The sequence below is a fragment of the Ceratotherium simum genome, chromosome 16 (assembly GCF_057802395.1).
Source record: "Ceratotherium simum simum isolate JZ-2026a chromosome 16, ASM5780239v1, whole genome shotgun sequence".
Lineage (NCBI taxonomy): Eukaryota > Metazoa > Chordata > Mammalia > Perissodactyla > Rhinocerotidae > Ceratotherium > Ceratotherium simum.
In genome coordinates this window covers 12986080-13002621 of record NC_141915.1, presented here as the reverse complement: position 1 = coordinate 13002621, position 16542 = coordinate 12986080, and the positions used below count along the sequence as shown (strand labels likewise).

At 54.3% G+C, this 16542-nt stretch overlaps 1 protein-coding gene across 4 annotated transcripts; it reads left to right on the top strand.

The window, feature by feature from the left end:
• The first annotated feature begins 261 nt into the window (after positions 1-261).
• On the top strand, positions 262-9172 carry AIPL1 (AIP like 1 HSP90 co-chaperone). Of its 4 annotated transcripts, none has more exons than XM_004433235.2 (6): positions 262-372; positions 969-1148; positions 5852-6040; positions 7019-7195; positions 7308-7449; positions 8161-9172. In XM_004433235.2, exons 1-6 carry the CDS (start codon positions 277-279, stop codon positions 8361-8363), a joined length of 987 nt encoding a protein of 328 aa, XP_004433292.1. In that variant the 5' UTR covers positions 262-276; the 3' UTR covers positions 8364-9172. The 4 variants fall into 4 exon arrangements, with proteins under 4 accessions (XP_004433292.1, XP_004433293.1, XP_014645308.1 ...); XM_004433236.3 differs by having other exon boundaries at positions 277-372; positions 1035-1148; XM_014789822.2 differs by having other exon boundaries at positions 277-372; positions 1005-1148.
• The last annotated feature ends 7370 nt before the right edge of the window (positions 9173-16542 follow it).

The following is a 16542-nucleotide window of genomic DNA, read 5'->3' as shown; positions in this document are numbered from 1 at the left end:
TGTATAATAATCCTTCTTGGGGTGGGATGAAACCAAAGCTGACGCCGTCATGGTGGCCATCAGGCCGGGGCCGCATCAGCCGAGGAGCAGTGGAGGAGGCTGAGGGCTAGGCTGCCCTGTGGCCGTGATGAGCAGCCTGGGCCCGGGCCCGCCTTCCTTCTCCCACTCACACCCCTCCCCGCGGAGATTATCTCAGCCTGGTCTCCGCAGCCTGAGTGCCCTCCTCCCAGCGAGGTCATCGCAGCCTGGGCTGGACGTCTCCCTCCACCCGGAGCCATGGATGCCGCTCTGCTCCTGAACGTGGAAGGGGTCAAGAAAACCATTCTGCACGGGGGCACAGGGGACCTCCCAAACTTCATCACTGGATCCCGAGTGAGTGAGGCCTGCCCCCTGAGACCAGACAGGGGTTCCCATGTGGCCTTCTGCATTCCAGCTGTGCCAAGTGGCCCCACAAACAGCCTTCGGCTTTGTCAGCCCTTCCTGGAATTATCAATCCCGGGGCATCTGGGAAGCTCTGAATTGATGCCCATTTGCCCGGCATTTTTGATACTTTGCAAATTAAACTTCAGCGTGGGGTGGGGGGAGGGCTTTGGGAATTTTCTGGAGCCCCAAATGTTGACTGAGAAGGAAGGGCCCTCAGAGGTCATGGTGTTTGTCCACAAATCTCTGGTGGGCGTCTCTGGATGATGGAGTGGCTGGGTCTGTGGCCTCAGATCTAGGGCTTATTTAAGGAAGGACTTCCTGACCTGCTGAGTTGTTGAGGGTGAGATGGGGTCCTTTAGGAGGGAGTGGGTCCCTTGTCCCTGGGAGAGTGCAGGCAGTGGGGGATGCTCTGGGGGTCTGAGGCTTCTGATTGGGGTTGGGTGGGCTGAGCCCTGAAGGCAGCCCTGGGAGTCAGTGACAGGGGGTGGCTTCTGCCGGGCCTTGCCGAGTGTGTCCAGACCAGAGTCCCCTCTCTTGATGACCAGGTGACCTTTCATTTCCGCACCACAAAATGCGACGAGGAGCGGACGATGATAGACGACAGCAAGCAGGTGGGCCAGCCAATGCACATCATCATCGGGAACATGTTCAAGCTGGAGGTCTGGGAGATCCTGCTGACGTCCATGCGGGTCAGCGAGGTGGCCGAGTTCTGGTGTGACACCATCGTAAGTAGGCCTTCTACAGGGCCCACCCACCCACTCTGCAGGGCTGCTGCGTTTCAGCCAAGTGCGGGTAGAACAAAACTCTGCAAGGCGCATCTTGCATCCTCATCCCTGCCCCTGTAAGATGGAGATGGGCTCACCCAGAAGAACAAGCCCCTGAAGTGACCATCCGTGTCGTGGCTGGCTGGTGGGGTGTGGGAGCCTGGTGGGAGGGAGCCTGCCCGCCTCACAGTCCTCACTCTTTGTGCAGGATTATTAGATCCTGAAGACTGTTGGCCACTGGTCACTTTTCTTCCTTCCTCCTCACTCCTACCAACATTGCAAAGTTGTTTTCACGTTGATGGCACTCTTACAAATCCCCCGTACAAGTTAGCCTCCTTGTGCTGTGGCCCAGATAGAAATGGCAACACTCACTGACCCTTAAACAAACATTTCTTATGGAAACTTTCAAACATATACGAAAGTCGACAAAAGTGTACCGAAATTCCAAGTACCCATCACCCAATGCCGGCCACGATCGACTCGTGGCCACTCTCCTTTCATCTGCCCCCGTCCACTCCCTTCCTCAGCCCACATGGTTAAAGCACATTCCAGATACCATGTAGTTTCAACTGTAAATACTAAAATTTGTATCTCTAAGAAGAAGGGAATTAAAAAATCATAAACTCAATATCATTATTACATCCTTTAAAAACACCAATAATTTCTTAATACCAACTCATATCCAGTCACCGTTCAGATTTCTCCAGTTGCCTCGTTTATTCTGTATGGTTGGTTTGTTTAAATCAGGACCTGAAGTCCGTGCACGGTGCTTTGTTGATATGTCTCTCAAGTCTCTTGTTATCTAGTCTTCTCCTCCCTCGTTTTTTCCTTGATGTGGTTTTGTTGAAGGAGCTGGGTCACTCGTTCTGTAGAAGTTCCCACACTCTGATTTTGTTGGTTGCTTCACCATGGAATTGTCTAACATGTTCCTCTATCCCCACATTTCCCATACAGGGTGCTGTGTACTTCCCATTGGGAGACACTCCACCTCTGCTCACCTCTCTTCTTGTGGTGTTAGGATTGGTGGATGGGCTCAAGTGTTGTCAATCCAGCCACTACGAATTTTAGGGACTAATTCCCTTGTTTTACTGATGAGGAAATCTAAGACTCAGAGTTACTCTGGGTCAAATAAGTTAACGGACAGGATGAGGGTGGGGTCCCTGGTCCCCTCACTCCTTGTCAAGTGTCTGTTTTGTGTTACATTGTCTAACAGAGTCAGGCTGCAATGCTGTCTCTACCCCTAGGGTATCCCATCCAACGCGTTACTCATTTCTTCATTCCCTTCGCAAATACTAGTTGAGCATCCTTCCTTTGTATCAGTCCCTGTCATTCTTTATCTTGATGTTTTGAATTTTTAAAAGGATGTTTTATTTTTAACCATCCAAGTCTTCAGAATATCGGATTCTTTGCAGTTTCAGTTAGTTTAAAATGACATCTATTGACTTTGCTTACAATGAGGAGCTTCTGCAATTTTTAGACCCATATGGACCTGTAACTTGGGCCATATGTTAGGCAAGGCTTGGTCGTCAACATGGCCCCCTTCTCCACAGGATGCATATTGGCTAACGCAGGAGAGCTGTGTGCATAGAGTGCTGTCAATAAATTCTTCATTGGTTGATTGATTTGTTGTTTGCAAAACCGCAAGCTGCTGTTATTCCCGTGATGTGGGCATGACTCTTGGTTTCCTGTGGTGTCTGTGTTTTTTGACCACGTCAGTAGTCACATGAGTGCACTGCCCATCTCACAGGCTGGTAACTTTTATGGCACAGTGACTGCTGGTTTTTCCAATAGCCCCCCACATCTCCTCCCAGCCCACAGTTGCCATGATTGCGCACACACACACACACTTTCCAGAGTCATTTATCTCCCTACATATCCACCTTTTATCCATCCTTCTATCCATCCATGCACCGAGGCATCAATTCATCCATCCTTCCCTTCAACCAATATTATTGATAATCCAGTCTTCCATCACTAAGCATCTGCCCATCATCTATCTGTCTGTCTGTATATCTATCTATCTATCTATCTATCTATCTATCTATCTATCTATCTACCTACCTACCTTTTTATCTATCTGAAAACATTTACTGGGCCTGTGCTGGGTGTCAGGAATGAAACAAAGTCCCCATCCCTCAAGGAGCTTAAATACTAGAGGAGGAGCAGATACCTAAACAATTACAATGCAGGGCCGCCAGTGCCTTGACATAAGTTAAGTGAGAACAGAGTGCTTTAGGGCCACAGGAGAGGGGCAACTAACTGCTTTAGGGTCTGAAGGGAGATTTCTTCATGACGATGACATTGAGCTGGGTCTTGAAGGATGAATAGGAGTTCGCCAGGCCTAGAAATGGGGGAGAGGTAGCATCCAGGCCAGGAAGTGTGAAAAGGCTTGGCATGTTTCATTTAATTAGCCCCTTCTCCTCTATGGGGCATCTCTCCACTTGACAATCTGAGCTCTGGAAAGACTAAGCCATCAGTTGGACAACTAGGTCTATTTGACAAAGGACTTAGGAGGGCCTGGCTTCCCCCAGTGCTTGCTGCTCGTCACTCCCTGCAGAGCCCTCTGCCTGGACAGTCTTCCCTGGATTACCTTCAAGTTTAGGTCTCTGCAGGGCAGGGGGATTCCTCCCCCCTTCCCCTCCCATCTAAACCAGGGAGGCAGGGCCTGTCAGATGCTCTGGGAGCTTCTGCCCTGAAATGCACTCCTTGTCGTCCCCCACTCTCCCCAGAGAGGACACTGGTCTCTTTGTGGGAGTTTTTGCAGGTGCCCAGTCCTGTGAGGCCAGGGGTTGCAAACTCAAGTTTCACAAAGAGCCAAGAACCCTGGTCGACTGGAGATCATCTGCTCCATCTAAGGGGGGCAGCTGCTCCATCCACGGGTGGCTGCCATGTGAGAGGGGAGGCTAGGGGTGGCTGGATGTTCGGAGTTTTTGAGACAAGCCAGAAATCTTCGTTAGCATGCGAACTTTTTCACTGTTTAAATGTTGGCAACTAATAAACAAAAAACCCCACGATATGATGGATAAAACAAAACCAGCCTACAGCACGCTGGTCTGCAACCTCCAGTATGGACACAGAACCAGGCTCTGGCCTTGACGCCCCAGAGGGGGGCAGTGGTCCGAGTCTCCCCCTGCCCCTGTCACAGCCCCAGTGGGCTGAGTGAGTCCCTAGGGCTGGAGTCTAGCTCCGCAGAGACCCACGTGTGACTTTGGCTGCCCCACCGGCATGTAGCCAGGCAAGTGGGGCTCAAGAGCAGGCACAGAGCCGAGATCTGCACACCCCTTCCTCCTTCTGAGGTGCTGCCTGGGGGATGCGGGACTCTGGAGCTCTGCCCCTTCCCCTGGCCTTCCTCCTCCTTCCCGGGATTTCTTCCCGCTCCTGCCAGCATCCACAGCCCACCATGCTGACCAGGCCCCTGGTGGCACCGGGGTGGCAGGTGTCTAGCAGGGCAAGGCCTGTGTCTGAGGTCACGCCCAAGCAGCTGCCTGGCCCAGGGGTCCACAGCTCACAGTCGACTTGCTGGGAGGCAGGGGCCCGCTGAGCTGGGGGCTGCCGTGTCGGGGCCAGGAGTGCACCCCCTGCAGCAGGCTGTCCTGGGGGCCTCTCCCTCCCTCAGTCCAGCCTTAATCCCCACAGGCTTAAGTGCCATCTGGTCGTCTCTCTCACAAAGAAGCTAAGGGCATTCGGGGCTAATCCTGGCTGGTGGGGGTGACCTTCATGCCCATGCTGGTGACTTGGAGGCCGAGCTGAACCGTTTCTGCCCTTCACATTCCCAGTGGCGTGTCTTTACTGGAGCTGCTGTGCGGGAGCCTGAGATGGGCCAGCCCAGGACCCAGCCCCAGGAGAGGGCTTCTCAGAGACCGTCTGTGGGGCTTCCCAGCTCACAGATGGGGAAGTGAGGCCCAGCATGGCACAGGCCTGGCCTGAGGCCACCTGGCTGATTCCCCCAGCCCTCCTCCGCCCGAGGGCGGCAATCCCAGCTTCCAGTGCCAGGTGCGGCTGTGATGAGCCAGACTTGTAACCCCACCATCTCATTTAACCCCACAACGGCCCGACTCCTGGACAGGTGCAGCAGAGGGGACCGGAGCTCAGGGAGGGGCGGGGACCTTGGCTCACCGCTAATCAGCAGCACCCTCAGGATGCCAACCTGGCCCTCTTGGACCCCGGCACCCTGCTTCTTCTACTGTTCTCCACACTCCCCTCCCTGTGAGTCACAGGATTTAGGGTCTCCTTGGGAGAGAAACGTGTTGGAGTCAACTACAAGGGCCAGAAAGAGGCAGTGTGGCACTGTGGCTGGAGTGTGGCCTCCAGAGCTGGGTTTGAATTCTGGCTCCATCATTTCCTAGCTGTGTGACCTTAAGCAAGTTACACAACCTCTCTGGGCTCTGATTTCCTCATCTGTAAAATGGGGATAATAGTAACGCCTCCCTTGTGGGGTCAGCTCAAGGACTGAAGGAGCTAACAGATTGGAGCACTTTGCCCGGCACACAGTTACCCTCAGTTATTAGTGGGGGTGTGTTGGGGGCAATACGTAGCGATAGCCATGGGGCAGGCGTGGTGGGGTCGCAGGATTCCTGCTGTGGGGGCTCAGAGTGGGGGCTCTTTGTGGCCCAGCTAGCCCGGTGCGGACAGCCCAGACGCCATCTGTCCATCCTTCCCCACAGCACACAGGGGTCTACCCCATCCTGTCGCGGAGCCTGCGGCAGCTGGCGGAAGGCAAGGACCCCACGGAGTGGCATGTGCACACGTGCGGTCTGGCCAACATGTTCGCCTACCACACGCTGGGCTATGAGGACCTGGATGAGCTGCAGAAGGAGCCGCAGCCCCTGATCTTCGTGATCGAGCTGCTGCAGGTGTGCCCCTGGGCGCGGGGGTGGGGTGGGGGAGGGCTGTGCCAGCATCAGAGAGCCGCTGGGGTCAGCGGGCATCACAGGGAGCCCCTCCCCCCCGGTCACTGGACGTCACCCAGTTTCTCTTTAGAGAACAAGAGAAGGCTCGTAAACCACAGGAGAACTGGAATTCCCCCCCACTCCCCAAAAGTCCTCTGCCTTTTCCAAGGGAAAAGCCCATTTGGGACCAATTTTTTAAAATGTCATTTATTTTCATTTGGGAGGCATTTTACTTCTACTCATTATCTACTTCCATTTTTGTTCACAAAACTTTAGAATTACATCCTCATGCCCAGTCCCTGTGGTTTGTGTGTTCAGACCTGGTTCTCCAAGAGTGGGAGAGGCTGCATGGAACTCTCCATCCTTCTCACTCAGACCCCAGAGTGACTGATGTTTGGGGGGTGGTGGGAGAGGGGCCAGCCCGGGTCAGGACTCAGCTTATGCCCAAGGATGAGGTTCAGCCTGAGGGCTACGTGAGTGAATACAAATAAACAAGAGAACTGTGTCAACAAAGGGCCTTTATGGCCCTGCTGGAAGAGTTGTGCGGTGTGTACACTGCACAATGGCATCACCTCTAAGGTGCTCATTATAGACGGTGCGTATTTGTACATTTTGTACAGTTTTCCAGCAGATGGCAATAACGTGTCTTGCTCTCACAGAATGAGTATCATGACAAGGCTGCGACTATTGGAAGTGAAGTGTGTTGACAAAGGGGTGCCTTTCCTAATTTGCACAAAGGTGCTGATTTAGGGTAGGGCCCTGGGGGCCCCACAAATAGTTACATGTATTCCACCAGCAAGCACGATTCGGCAGCAGAAGCTCACTGCGGAAAATGCAGCGCTGACTTCAGTGAGGCGGGCCGGGGTCCCCTTTCTCTGGCCCCCACCTACTGGGGTGCGGGCCCCGGGGTCCCCGCCTCCCTGACCTGCAGCTTTGGGCCAGGTCGAGGCCCCGAGCGAGTACCAGAGGGAGACGTGGAACCTGAGTAACAACGAGAAGATGCAGGCAGTGCCCGTCCTGCACGGGGAAGGAAACCGGCTCTTCAAGCTGGGCCGCTACGAAGCGGCCTCGGCCAAGTACCAGGAGGCCATCGTCTGCCTGAGGAACCTGCAGACCAAGGTGGGGCCGCCCGCCGCGAGGGGGCGCTGTGAGGGGAGCAGCCCTGCCCGGCCAGGGCCGCTGCGGGGTGGGGGCGCCCTGAGCTCTCGGCCGACCCTTGTCTGCCGGGCAGGAGAAGCCGTGGGAGGTGCAGTGGCTGAAGCTGGAGAAGATGATCAACACCCTCATCCTCAACTACTGCCAGTGCCTGCTGAAGAAGGAGGAGTACTACGAGGTGCTGGAGCACACGGGCGACATCCTCCGGCACCACCCAGGTGGGCGGGGGTGGGGGTGGGGGCGGGGTCTCACCGGGCCTCAGAGTCACCCCCCCGCCCCGTGCCCTTCTCCTCTGACCTGACAAGGCACCAAACCCTGCCTCCGCCCGGCAGGGTATCCCCGCGCCTGGATGCGGATCCCGGTGAGGGATGAGCGGTGCTGGTCGTGGGAGGTGTTCTATTTCAATGTCCATTAGGACGGATGTGTCAGTAGCTCACCAAACCTGTGATTGCCTGGAGAGTACAGGTTTTTTAAAAAAGGGGGGCAATCAATATAGAGAACAGTGTTAGAACATACTGGTGTCTGTGATGCGTGGATGTGGCAATATTTGTGAAGATGGTATCCGAATAAGATTCACAACAACATCAAATCTGCATTTGTCATTCACTTAATCCTCATAGTAACCATCTGGGACAGGTGCAGGGATAGGGCCCGAAGCTTCCACCATTTGGGGAGGCTCTATAAGAAAAAGAATAAAAGTTATGAATATAAAACGAGCTATAGGGCCTTGGAAGGCTCCCTGCAAGGGAGGGGAGCAGATACTGCTGTTATTATTATCAGCCCGGTTTTGCAGTCGAGGAGCCGGCTCAGGAGGTACAGCGAGGTTAAGGATCATGGTCAAGGTTAAGGGTTTTGTCAGCGGGGAAGGCCCTGCCGGTGGGGGCTGCCTCTGGGGCTGGACCCACCGCCCAGCCCCGTCCTCCCCGCAGGCATCGTGAAGGCCTACTACCTGCGGGCCCGGGCTCACGCGGAGGTGTGGAACGAGGCGGAGGCCAAGGCGGACCTGGAGAAAGTGCTGGAACTGGAGCCGTCCATGCGGAAGGTGGTGCACAGGGAGCTGAGGCTGCTGGAGAGCCGCCTGGAGGAGAAGCGCGAGGAGGAGCGGCTGCGCTGCAGGAACATGCTGGGCTAGGGGGCAGGCCTCCCCGGCCTCCTCTGTCCCCCCTTGCTCTCCCTGCCCTCCCCATCCTCCCCGTCCTCCCTGCCTGCCACCCCGGCACCCGCCAGTGCACAGACCCCGCTGCACCCACCAGACAGCGGGCACCAGGCAGCCAGCAGTTGGCCTGGCCATTTCTGGTTCAGTTGGCCAGGATTTCAGTGTCACTTTTTAAAATTTAAAATTAATTTATTAAATCAAAATAATACATGCCCATGGTAAGGAAAAAAAAAAACAAAAACCCCAAAAGGGCACAGAAGAGCTTGTGAATAAAAGTGAAGTTTCTTGCCCTACCTCTCCCATTCCTTAGCCCAGAGCTGCCAGTTTGAATTGACTCTGGTTTTTACTCTTTTGGTAGTTTTCTCAATCACCAAAGAATATATTTAAATCACAGTTTCTCCATGTGTCATTTTTACCCCATGTCAAGGAAAAATGAGGATTTATTTAATGCTTTGACGCTTCCTATTCTCTTCCTTCTCCTGCTCCCAATTTTGGATAGTGATATTTTTGGTTCTTGGCTTGGTTATTTTTGTAACTTTGTACAGTTCATCTAGAAATCTCTATTCTATTGACGTGCATCGGTTCAGTGACTCTTCTGTGTAGGATGATGGTGGCAGCGCTGGGACCCCTCCCTCCATCTCCCACCTCCTCCCACCTAACGATCTGATGTATGTTTACTTTTCCATCACCCCATCTTTTTCTGCTTGTAACCAAAATTAAGTCTTCTGTGCTTTATCCATAGGTTGACCCTAAAATTTGAAAATCAATAAACAGCATGTACACGATTATGGCCGCGTGAGTACATTTCCCTGCGGTCGCTGCATGGAGCTGGGATTGCGTTTATTTTTCTGTGTTTCCTAATTCATGACCCCGGGGCTGCCAGATGAGGATTTTCCTGGCATCAGGAGTGGCAGTGTATATTTTAACGTGGGAGTGTTTTATTTTTTCTCTTCTTCCCTTCTTTTGCGGCACGAGGAGATTCGAGGTTTACGCCCTCCCACCATGGAGGAAAGAGGGTTAATTTTTGGTTGATTCACGCTCTGTGTGTAATGGGCCATCCAGGTATATCGTGAGAACTGGGAGGAGATTTTAGAGGTCAAAGGAAGGGGACACTGTGAGTGCAGAAGCAGGAAGGGAGGAGGGTCCCGAGGCTGGAAAGAGTGCCCTGAACTGGAGACCCTGGAGCAGGGGGAGGCTGAGGGAGGCGAGCAGAGGGTCCCCTCACCTCTCCCGACTGCCCGGGGAGAGAGGCTTGGACGGTGTCTGAGCAGTCAGCGGCTCAAGTGTGGCTCAGAAGCAGATAAAGAACTTGGCTGGGGGCATCATTTGAGGACCAGGAACTACGGCCCACAGACTTCCCAGCCTCCGTTGTCCCGTCCATTTCCGTATGCAGCATTCCACCGGCTGCCCCTTTTCCTGGGGACAGTGAGGATCTCACTGCATCTCCAGTCCCTCCAGCAGGACTGATGCCCGAATGTGTCCCAGGACCCTGTGTGGTCCTGTCCAACTCATCCTGTGTGGAAGTTTCCCCTCCTGATGCCCCAGGACATTTGCAAGCCCAAGAGAAATGAGAGGTGGGGGCCAGGACCCTGAGGAGTGTGGGGACACCCTGGCATAGCACTTGAGGGGGTGTTGGACTGAAACAGCTGGGGATGCCCTGTCCTCCCCCAAGCTGGAGCAGTCGAAGGACATTTCTGTTACAAAGGCCCCAGGAGTTCCTTCTTACCCGCCTCGTCCAGTGGATTAAAGTCAAGCTGCGTTTGGTTCATGGCTTTCTTGGCCAGCGTTCCCCTAGCCTCACCTGGCCCAGCGTTTCTAATTGCCTCTCTTTTCTGTGGGGGACGCAGAGCATAATGTGCCTTTGACATACCCTCAGGTTTACACAGCCTCTTCATCACGGTACTGCACCGTCTCTCTTCTCTTCCTGGAGGCAGCCCTCTTGGAGCCTTCCCGGTGGACTTCTGGTCATTTCTGCTTTGTCAACCACGCTTCTTACTTATTTGTGTGCTTCTGTTGTGTGAATTTGTGTGTGTGTGTGAGAGAGAGAGCAGGGACACCTCATCCTATTGTACTATCATCCAGAGGCAGAGAATGGGACAACAGACCACTTTTCAGAAACCGTGGTATCTCAGACCCCACCTCACTAGTTCAGAGGAGGCGGGATGTGGGGATGGGGAGAGCCGCCCCAGGGCCCCACAGCGGTCAGCCTCCCCATCCAGGCCTCTGGTCCCTGCACGGGCTTCCTTGTGGGCCTTGACAACAGCTCCCAGGAGGTCCTGGGGGGATGGACGCAGGAGGTGCAGGGAGCATCTCCTGAGGGTTCCTTTCAAGGGATCCAGTTGGAAGCCTTTGTTTGAAGCGGCCAGCAGGGGGCAGCAGAGAACAAGCGGATTGTGGTCCGTGGGCCAGGAGCTGAGGTTCTGGGGGACCTCCCAGAGAAAGCTCTGTTCTCCGGACATGGTGGCTCTCCACCATCCCTGACCCCCTACTCTACAGGCTCAGGCTGGCTGGCGACAGGGAAGCATGTGTTTAGAATCATGGAATCAGAATGCTGGTAGACTAGGGCCTCAGTCCTGTCTCCTTATACAGATGGGGAAACTGAGGCTCAGAGAAGGGCACTAACCTTCTAGACCCCACTTCAAGGCTGGAGTAGACCCAGGATTAGCATACAAGTTTCCAGACTTCTGGGCTGGGGCTTTTTGTGCCACGTTGTGCTGCCTCCCTCACCAGACAGTCCATACATGGGTGTGATGTATTACAAAAAAAAGGAAAGGAGAAGGTATGAAACTTCTATTAGGGAGCAGCCCAGAGCATGTCCGGAGCCTTTGTTTTGGAGCAGCTAGAGGGGTTAACATGATAGGGGCCTGTGTGGGCTTCACAGCCCCTCGGGCCTGCTCTCTCCCTCTGAGAATCATGACCGGTTCACCTGGGCATTTGCTCCCGGGTGTGAGCCACCCTTCTGACCTCTGTCCAGCTGAACTTGACATGGACCCCACGACCAGAGAGTGATTTGGGAGGGTATCAGGGGGCTGGGTGGCCAGAGGGACCCCATGGGTATTGTGCAGGTACGTTCGTTTCCTGTTGCTGCTGTAGCGAATTACCACAGACTAATAAAACAGCACAAATTTATTCTGTTACAATTCTGGAGGTCAGGAGTCCTGAAATGGGTGGGCAGGGCCCTAGGGGAGAATCAGCTTCCTTACCTTTTCCAGCTTCTAGCGGCCACTTGCATTCCTTGGCTTGTGGCCCCATCCTCAAAGCCAGCAGTGTACCATCTTCCAGTCTCTCTGCGTCCCTGTACTTCTGTCATCACATCCCCTCTGAGCGTTTGTGACCCTCCTGCCTCCCTCTTCTAAGCACCTTGTGAATGCATTGGGCTCACCTGAAGAATCCAAGATCATCTCCTCACCTGAAGATCCTTAACTTAACCACATGTGCAAAGTCCCTTTTGCCATGAAGGTAACCTGTTCACAGGATTTGGAGATTAGGGTGTGGGCGTCTTTGGGGGCCATTACCACAGCCAGTTAGTCTCCGTTTGTCCCCAGATCTGTTCTCTGGCCTGCTCTGTCCCCTGAGAGGCTCAACATGCCAATGTATCCCGGCCCCCTGGCCCTCTGGCCTGCAGTTGGGTTTGGCCACAGGAGGCCCCAGCAGGAGGTCTGTGTGGGAGGAGAGAAGGCTGGGCCTTTGTTCCTCACCTCCCTCCTGGCTGGGCTGGGGTTTGGCAGGAGCTGTGCTCTTTGACCTGTGGTCACAATTGAGGTCAGGCAGTCCTTCCAGGCCACAGCTCTCCCTGCCCCCAGAGCAGCGGGGCCTCCCTGGGCCCTTCAGGCCTGAGTGTGGCAATGTTTCCACCCCCGCTAGTCCCGGTGCTCCCCGTTCCTTCATTCCCTCCACCCCACGTGCACCTGCATTCAGCTCTCTGCAGCCGCAGCTTTGAGTGGCTCCTGTTTTCCATCAAGCCCTGCTGGTCAGGTATGAAGTCTCCTCCAGAAGGGACTGCATTCAGGCCCAGATGCTGCAAGTGGGGGCTAGAGCCAGCATTTTCCTGCCCCACTGGGGCACAGCCCCCTCTCAGGAGGTGAGGATGCCTTCAGCCGCAGGACCGCCTGTCATGAGAAGGGCTCGGCCAGAAGTGACACCTAAGGGGTTGATGTGCATCCTGAGGGGGACATGGCAAAGGGGTATAGCACATGCCCAGTTACTGCTTGTCACAGGACAAGCCACCTCCTTGCCCACAGGAAATGGCCAGGTCACATCAGTCAGTGGCGTTTAGCCAACAGTTCAACCTTCAACAGCACAGGCTCTGCGGGTGGCTTGGCGGGAGCCCTGGGGACTGACACGGCACCCCTTCTCTGCTTCATGGCGGGCAGCGTTAGCGCCACTTGGCAGAGGAGCCTCAGCTCGGGGGACGCGGCTCACCTGGGTCACACAGCTGTGAGTGCCCGAGCTGGAGCTGACACACATGGCCTGGATCCAAAGCTCGGACACTTTCACCCGCACGTCTAGTGCTCAGTAAGCGGCAAAGGCAAGGGTGACTAAACCAAATAGAGCAGAGCTGGCGTTTCTTTTGATTTCCTGCAAGGCCATTGCTCCTGTGGGGCCCTGGCAGCAGGTGTGGGTGGAGAGAGCCCGGGGCGAGGATCCACCTGGGCCTTCCCTGGCTCCTGAATTCCCCCAAGTAACAGATCCTCCGTGGAAAGTGCGGGGGCCCCGGCCTCCCCGTGTCACCTGTGATGACATGGCAGTCCAGGTTTGGGACTCTGGACGCCTGGTTTTCACTCTTCCTGCCTGAGCCTGTCGAGTCTCGTACCAGAGACCCAGTCTTGGATTTCTCCTGATTGAATGGTTGGGTGAGGGGCCATCTTGATGGCTCCAGGTACCTGCCGTGCGAGGAGGGGCTGGTCCTGCTCCCCCTCTTTGCCCAGCCCTCCCCTCTCGGGGCTTTCACAGTAAGGTTAGGTAAAGCGCCATTCTTATTTATGGTGGTTCCGAGCGGGCAGAGTTCCTGGCTTGATTACAATTGCTCCATTACTCCAGGTATTCTCATTAGTGTGAGAATCTGATGAACAAAGGGTCTCGCCTCTCCTCCCGCCACCGGTAAAAACATAATTGGAAGATGCAGTGGAGCGTTTGTCTCTCTCAGCATCTTGAGGCTGGCGGCTATTACGGAGAGTGACAATCTCTGGAGGGCAGAGAATTTCGTCCGTTTAATTCACTGCTGAATCCCCCGTAGCTAGAATACGCCCGGTCCCTACCAGGGGCTCAGAAATATTGGTTAAATGAGTCAATTTCTTTGTGAAAAACCCATCTCAATTCTCCCACATGCGAGGACCCTCAGAAATCGTCTAGTCCAACACCTTATTTTGCAGATGGAGAAACTGAGGCTCAGAGAGGAGAAGGGACACGTCCAAGGTCACAACAGTAAGTCACCAACAGAACCAGGGCTGGGATGAAATCCGTTGAATTCTCGCCCGTGTTTACCAGCCCACTCGCAATTTGTGGCTCTATTTTCCTTGCAACATTTTCTTTCTGCCTCACCAACTTTTTCTCTACCCTTTGGTGGCATTCTAGGATTCCCCCCCTTTTAAAACGCCCACCCACGCTCTGTGCTTCTCCCGCATTTCTGATGGGCCTCTGGTTGCACGCCTTCTGGCTAACAGGCTGGCCAGCCCGGCTCCCGGCTGGGGCTGCCTGTTGGTGTCACCTCCCAGCTGCTTAGGAAGGAGCAAAGGAGGAGATCTCAGGCATAACTGGTTAGCACAGGGCAGGACGTGACCACAGTCAGGGCTGCCGGATCCTTCTTGAGGAGTTAGGAGAGAGACACCCGGAGACAGAGGCAGAGCGATCTCTCTCCAGGTGGTAACACGTAAGCAGCATAACCGGGGAGCAGTCAACTGCCAAATCTCCCCCCTCGTGGCCTGAGAAATAGGGAAGCTGGTTGGTAAGTGAGAGAGAAATGAAGCAGATGTTCAGAGAGGAGCGTGAGAGAGGGAGAAAGAGGAGGAAGAGGAGGCAGAGAAGAGAAGCAAGAGAAGAGGGAGAGGAAGGAGAAAGGAGAGAGAGGATTTTTAAGATGTGATCCCCCGTGTGTGACACCCGTGTATCCTAATAATAAGTCAAACCTGCTCAAGCTGTCAAACATCCTCACGAGACCCTCCCTCCAGGAAGAGCTGGGGGATCAGTCGGCAGACAGATGTCCAGTCGCTATGAGCTATGGCAGAATGCCCGTGAGCCCGTACCTGGGGCACCGGCTTCCCGTACGGGCCTGGGCAGGAAGGGTTGAGAGCGGCGCCGTCCAGGGGGAACGTAATACAAACTGCAAAGGAAATTTTTAACTTTCTGGTAGCCGTGTTAAAAAAGGAAAAAAGAAATAGGTGGCATTAATTTTAACCCAGTGTGTCAAAAACATCATTTTATCATGAATGAGATACTTTCTGTTTCTCACACCGAGTCTTGGACGTGGATTTGACCTCACAGCACCTCTCAGGTCGGACCGGCCCTGCTCCACGTGCTGCTGTATTGACAGGGCCGGCCAGAAGGAACACACACGCCCGTCCTGTTCTGACCCTGGACACTACAAATTAGTTTTACTCATTCCTGAGCTTTGTAGAAACGCGATCCGGCAGTATAGTCTCTTCTGTCTTCTCTGCGGGTCATAAGCCCAGGGTGTTCAGCTAGAGGTGTGTTCCTGGTGGTCTTAGCTGGGAGGTAGTGACGACAGTTTTGGTGGGGGCTGGAAAGACAGATAACAAACCAAAAAAGGCCACCTATCATCACCATCATTCCAGTTGTGATGAAGGCTCTATGAAAGGCTACAGTTGTGCACGTTGTGCATTGCACAATTCCCAGGGGCCCCTGTTTACCTCGTTGTCATCTTAGATACATGTAGTTGCTACAAGTTTCCAGTAGGTGGCAGGAAAGTGTCTTGAGGAAGGGCTACTTTTTCCTAATTTGCACAGCTGCCATATTGACTAGTGCCAGGCTGTCTGTTTCATCTAAGTTGGCCCATGCATGTGAGTTTTTGAGGGCAGGGCCTGAGGACGTCCATGTCTGACACTGGGCAGTATCAATTGGTCAGAGCCAAGCCAGGAGTGACAGCCAGCCCGGCCAATGCCTGGGGCCCTTTTCTCTCATCCAGCATAGTCTCATCCTTGAAGGGTGAGGCATGAGGGCGGGGTAGGCAGGGTTGGGATCGGTGGCTGAGGCAGGATGAAGGGTGGTGGCCTTTGGGTTGATCATTCCTGCAGACTGGCCCCAACGGTGGCTTTTAGACCCTTGAAGGACCTCTGCTCCCAGGAAGCTCTGGAAGGATTTCCACCCTCCATGCCCTAGATCTGAGTCTGTCTTCCTGGAGTTCTGTTCTGAGGGCAGGGGTCCTGCTCCTCCTCAGGGCTCACACGTGGCCCCAACTCTTGTACAATATGTGAACCAAGAGAGAGTTTCTCCAAGTCCCCCAGCTGTGCTGGCTTCTCCTGTTTGTCTCTTCAGATCTACCCTCCGCCTTCTGCTCCCTGCGCTCCGCCCCAGAAGCTGACCTGTGTGGATACATCAGTGGCTTCCTCTGGCTTCCAGCTGGGTTCTTCCAATGGCAGACCCAACAGGAGCCCAGGGGCAGGAGGAGAGTGAAGTTGGGGTTTTGTTCCCTCAGCTGTCTGTTGGGGGGGGCGTCTCTTGGCCTGATTGACTGAGGGTCACACCTCCTATTAGCGCAGCCCTCCGACCCAACCCTCACTGTATTCGTTTCCTGTGGCCGCTGTAAGAGATCACCACAAATTTGGTGCCTTAAAACAACACACATTTACTATCTTACAGTTCTGGAAGTCAGAAGTCTGAAATGAGTCTTATGGGACTGAAATCAAGGGGTCGGCTGGGTTGTGCTCCTTCTGGAGGCTCTAGGGGAGAGCTCCTTACCTCTTCCTGCATCTACAGGCCGCCTGTATTCCTTGGCTCCTGGCTCCACATCACTCCAACCCCTGCTTCTGACCTCATGTCTTCTCCCGTTCTCCCACCTGTCTCTTGTAAGAACCCTTGTGATTACACTGGGCCCACCCTGATAATCCAGGAAAATCTCCCCATCTCAAGATCACATTTGCAAAGTCCCTTTTGCCCCTGTAAGGTTACACATCCACAGGTTCTGGGGATTAGGATGTGG

Excerpts from the sequence above, each read along its gene's own strand:
- AIPL1 (XM_004433235.2), top strand. The coding sequence starts at position 277 with ATGGATGCCGCTCTGCTCCTGAACGTGGAAGGGGTCAAGAAAACCATT. Across the intron at positions 373-968 it reads ACTTCATCACTGGATCCCGA|GTGACCTTTCATTTCCGCAC; the intron begins GTGAGTGAGGCC and ends CTTGATGACCAG. Across the intron at positions 1,149-5,851 it reads AGTTCTGGTGTGACACCATC|CACACAGGGGTCTACCCCAT; the intron begins GTAAGTAGGCCT and ends CCTTCCCCACAG.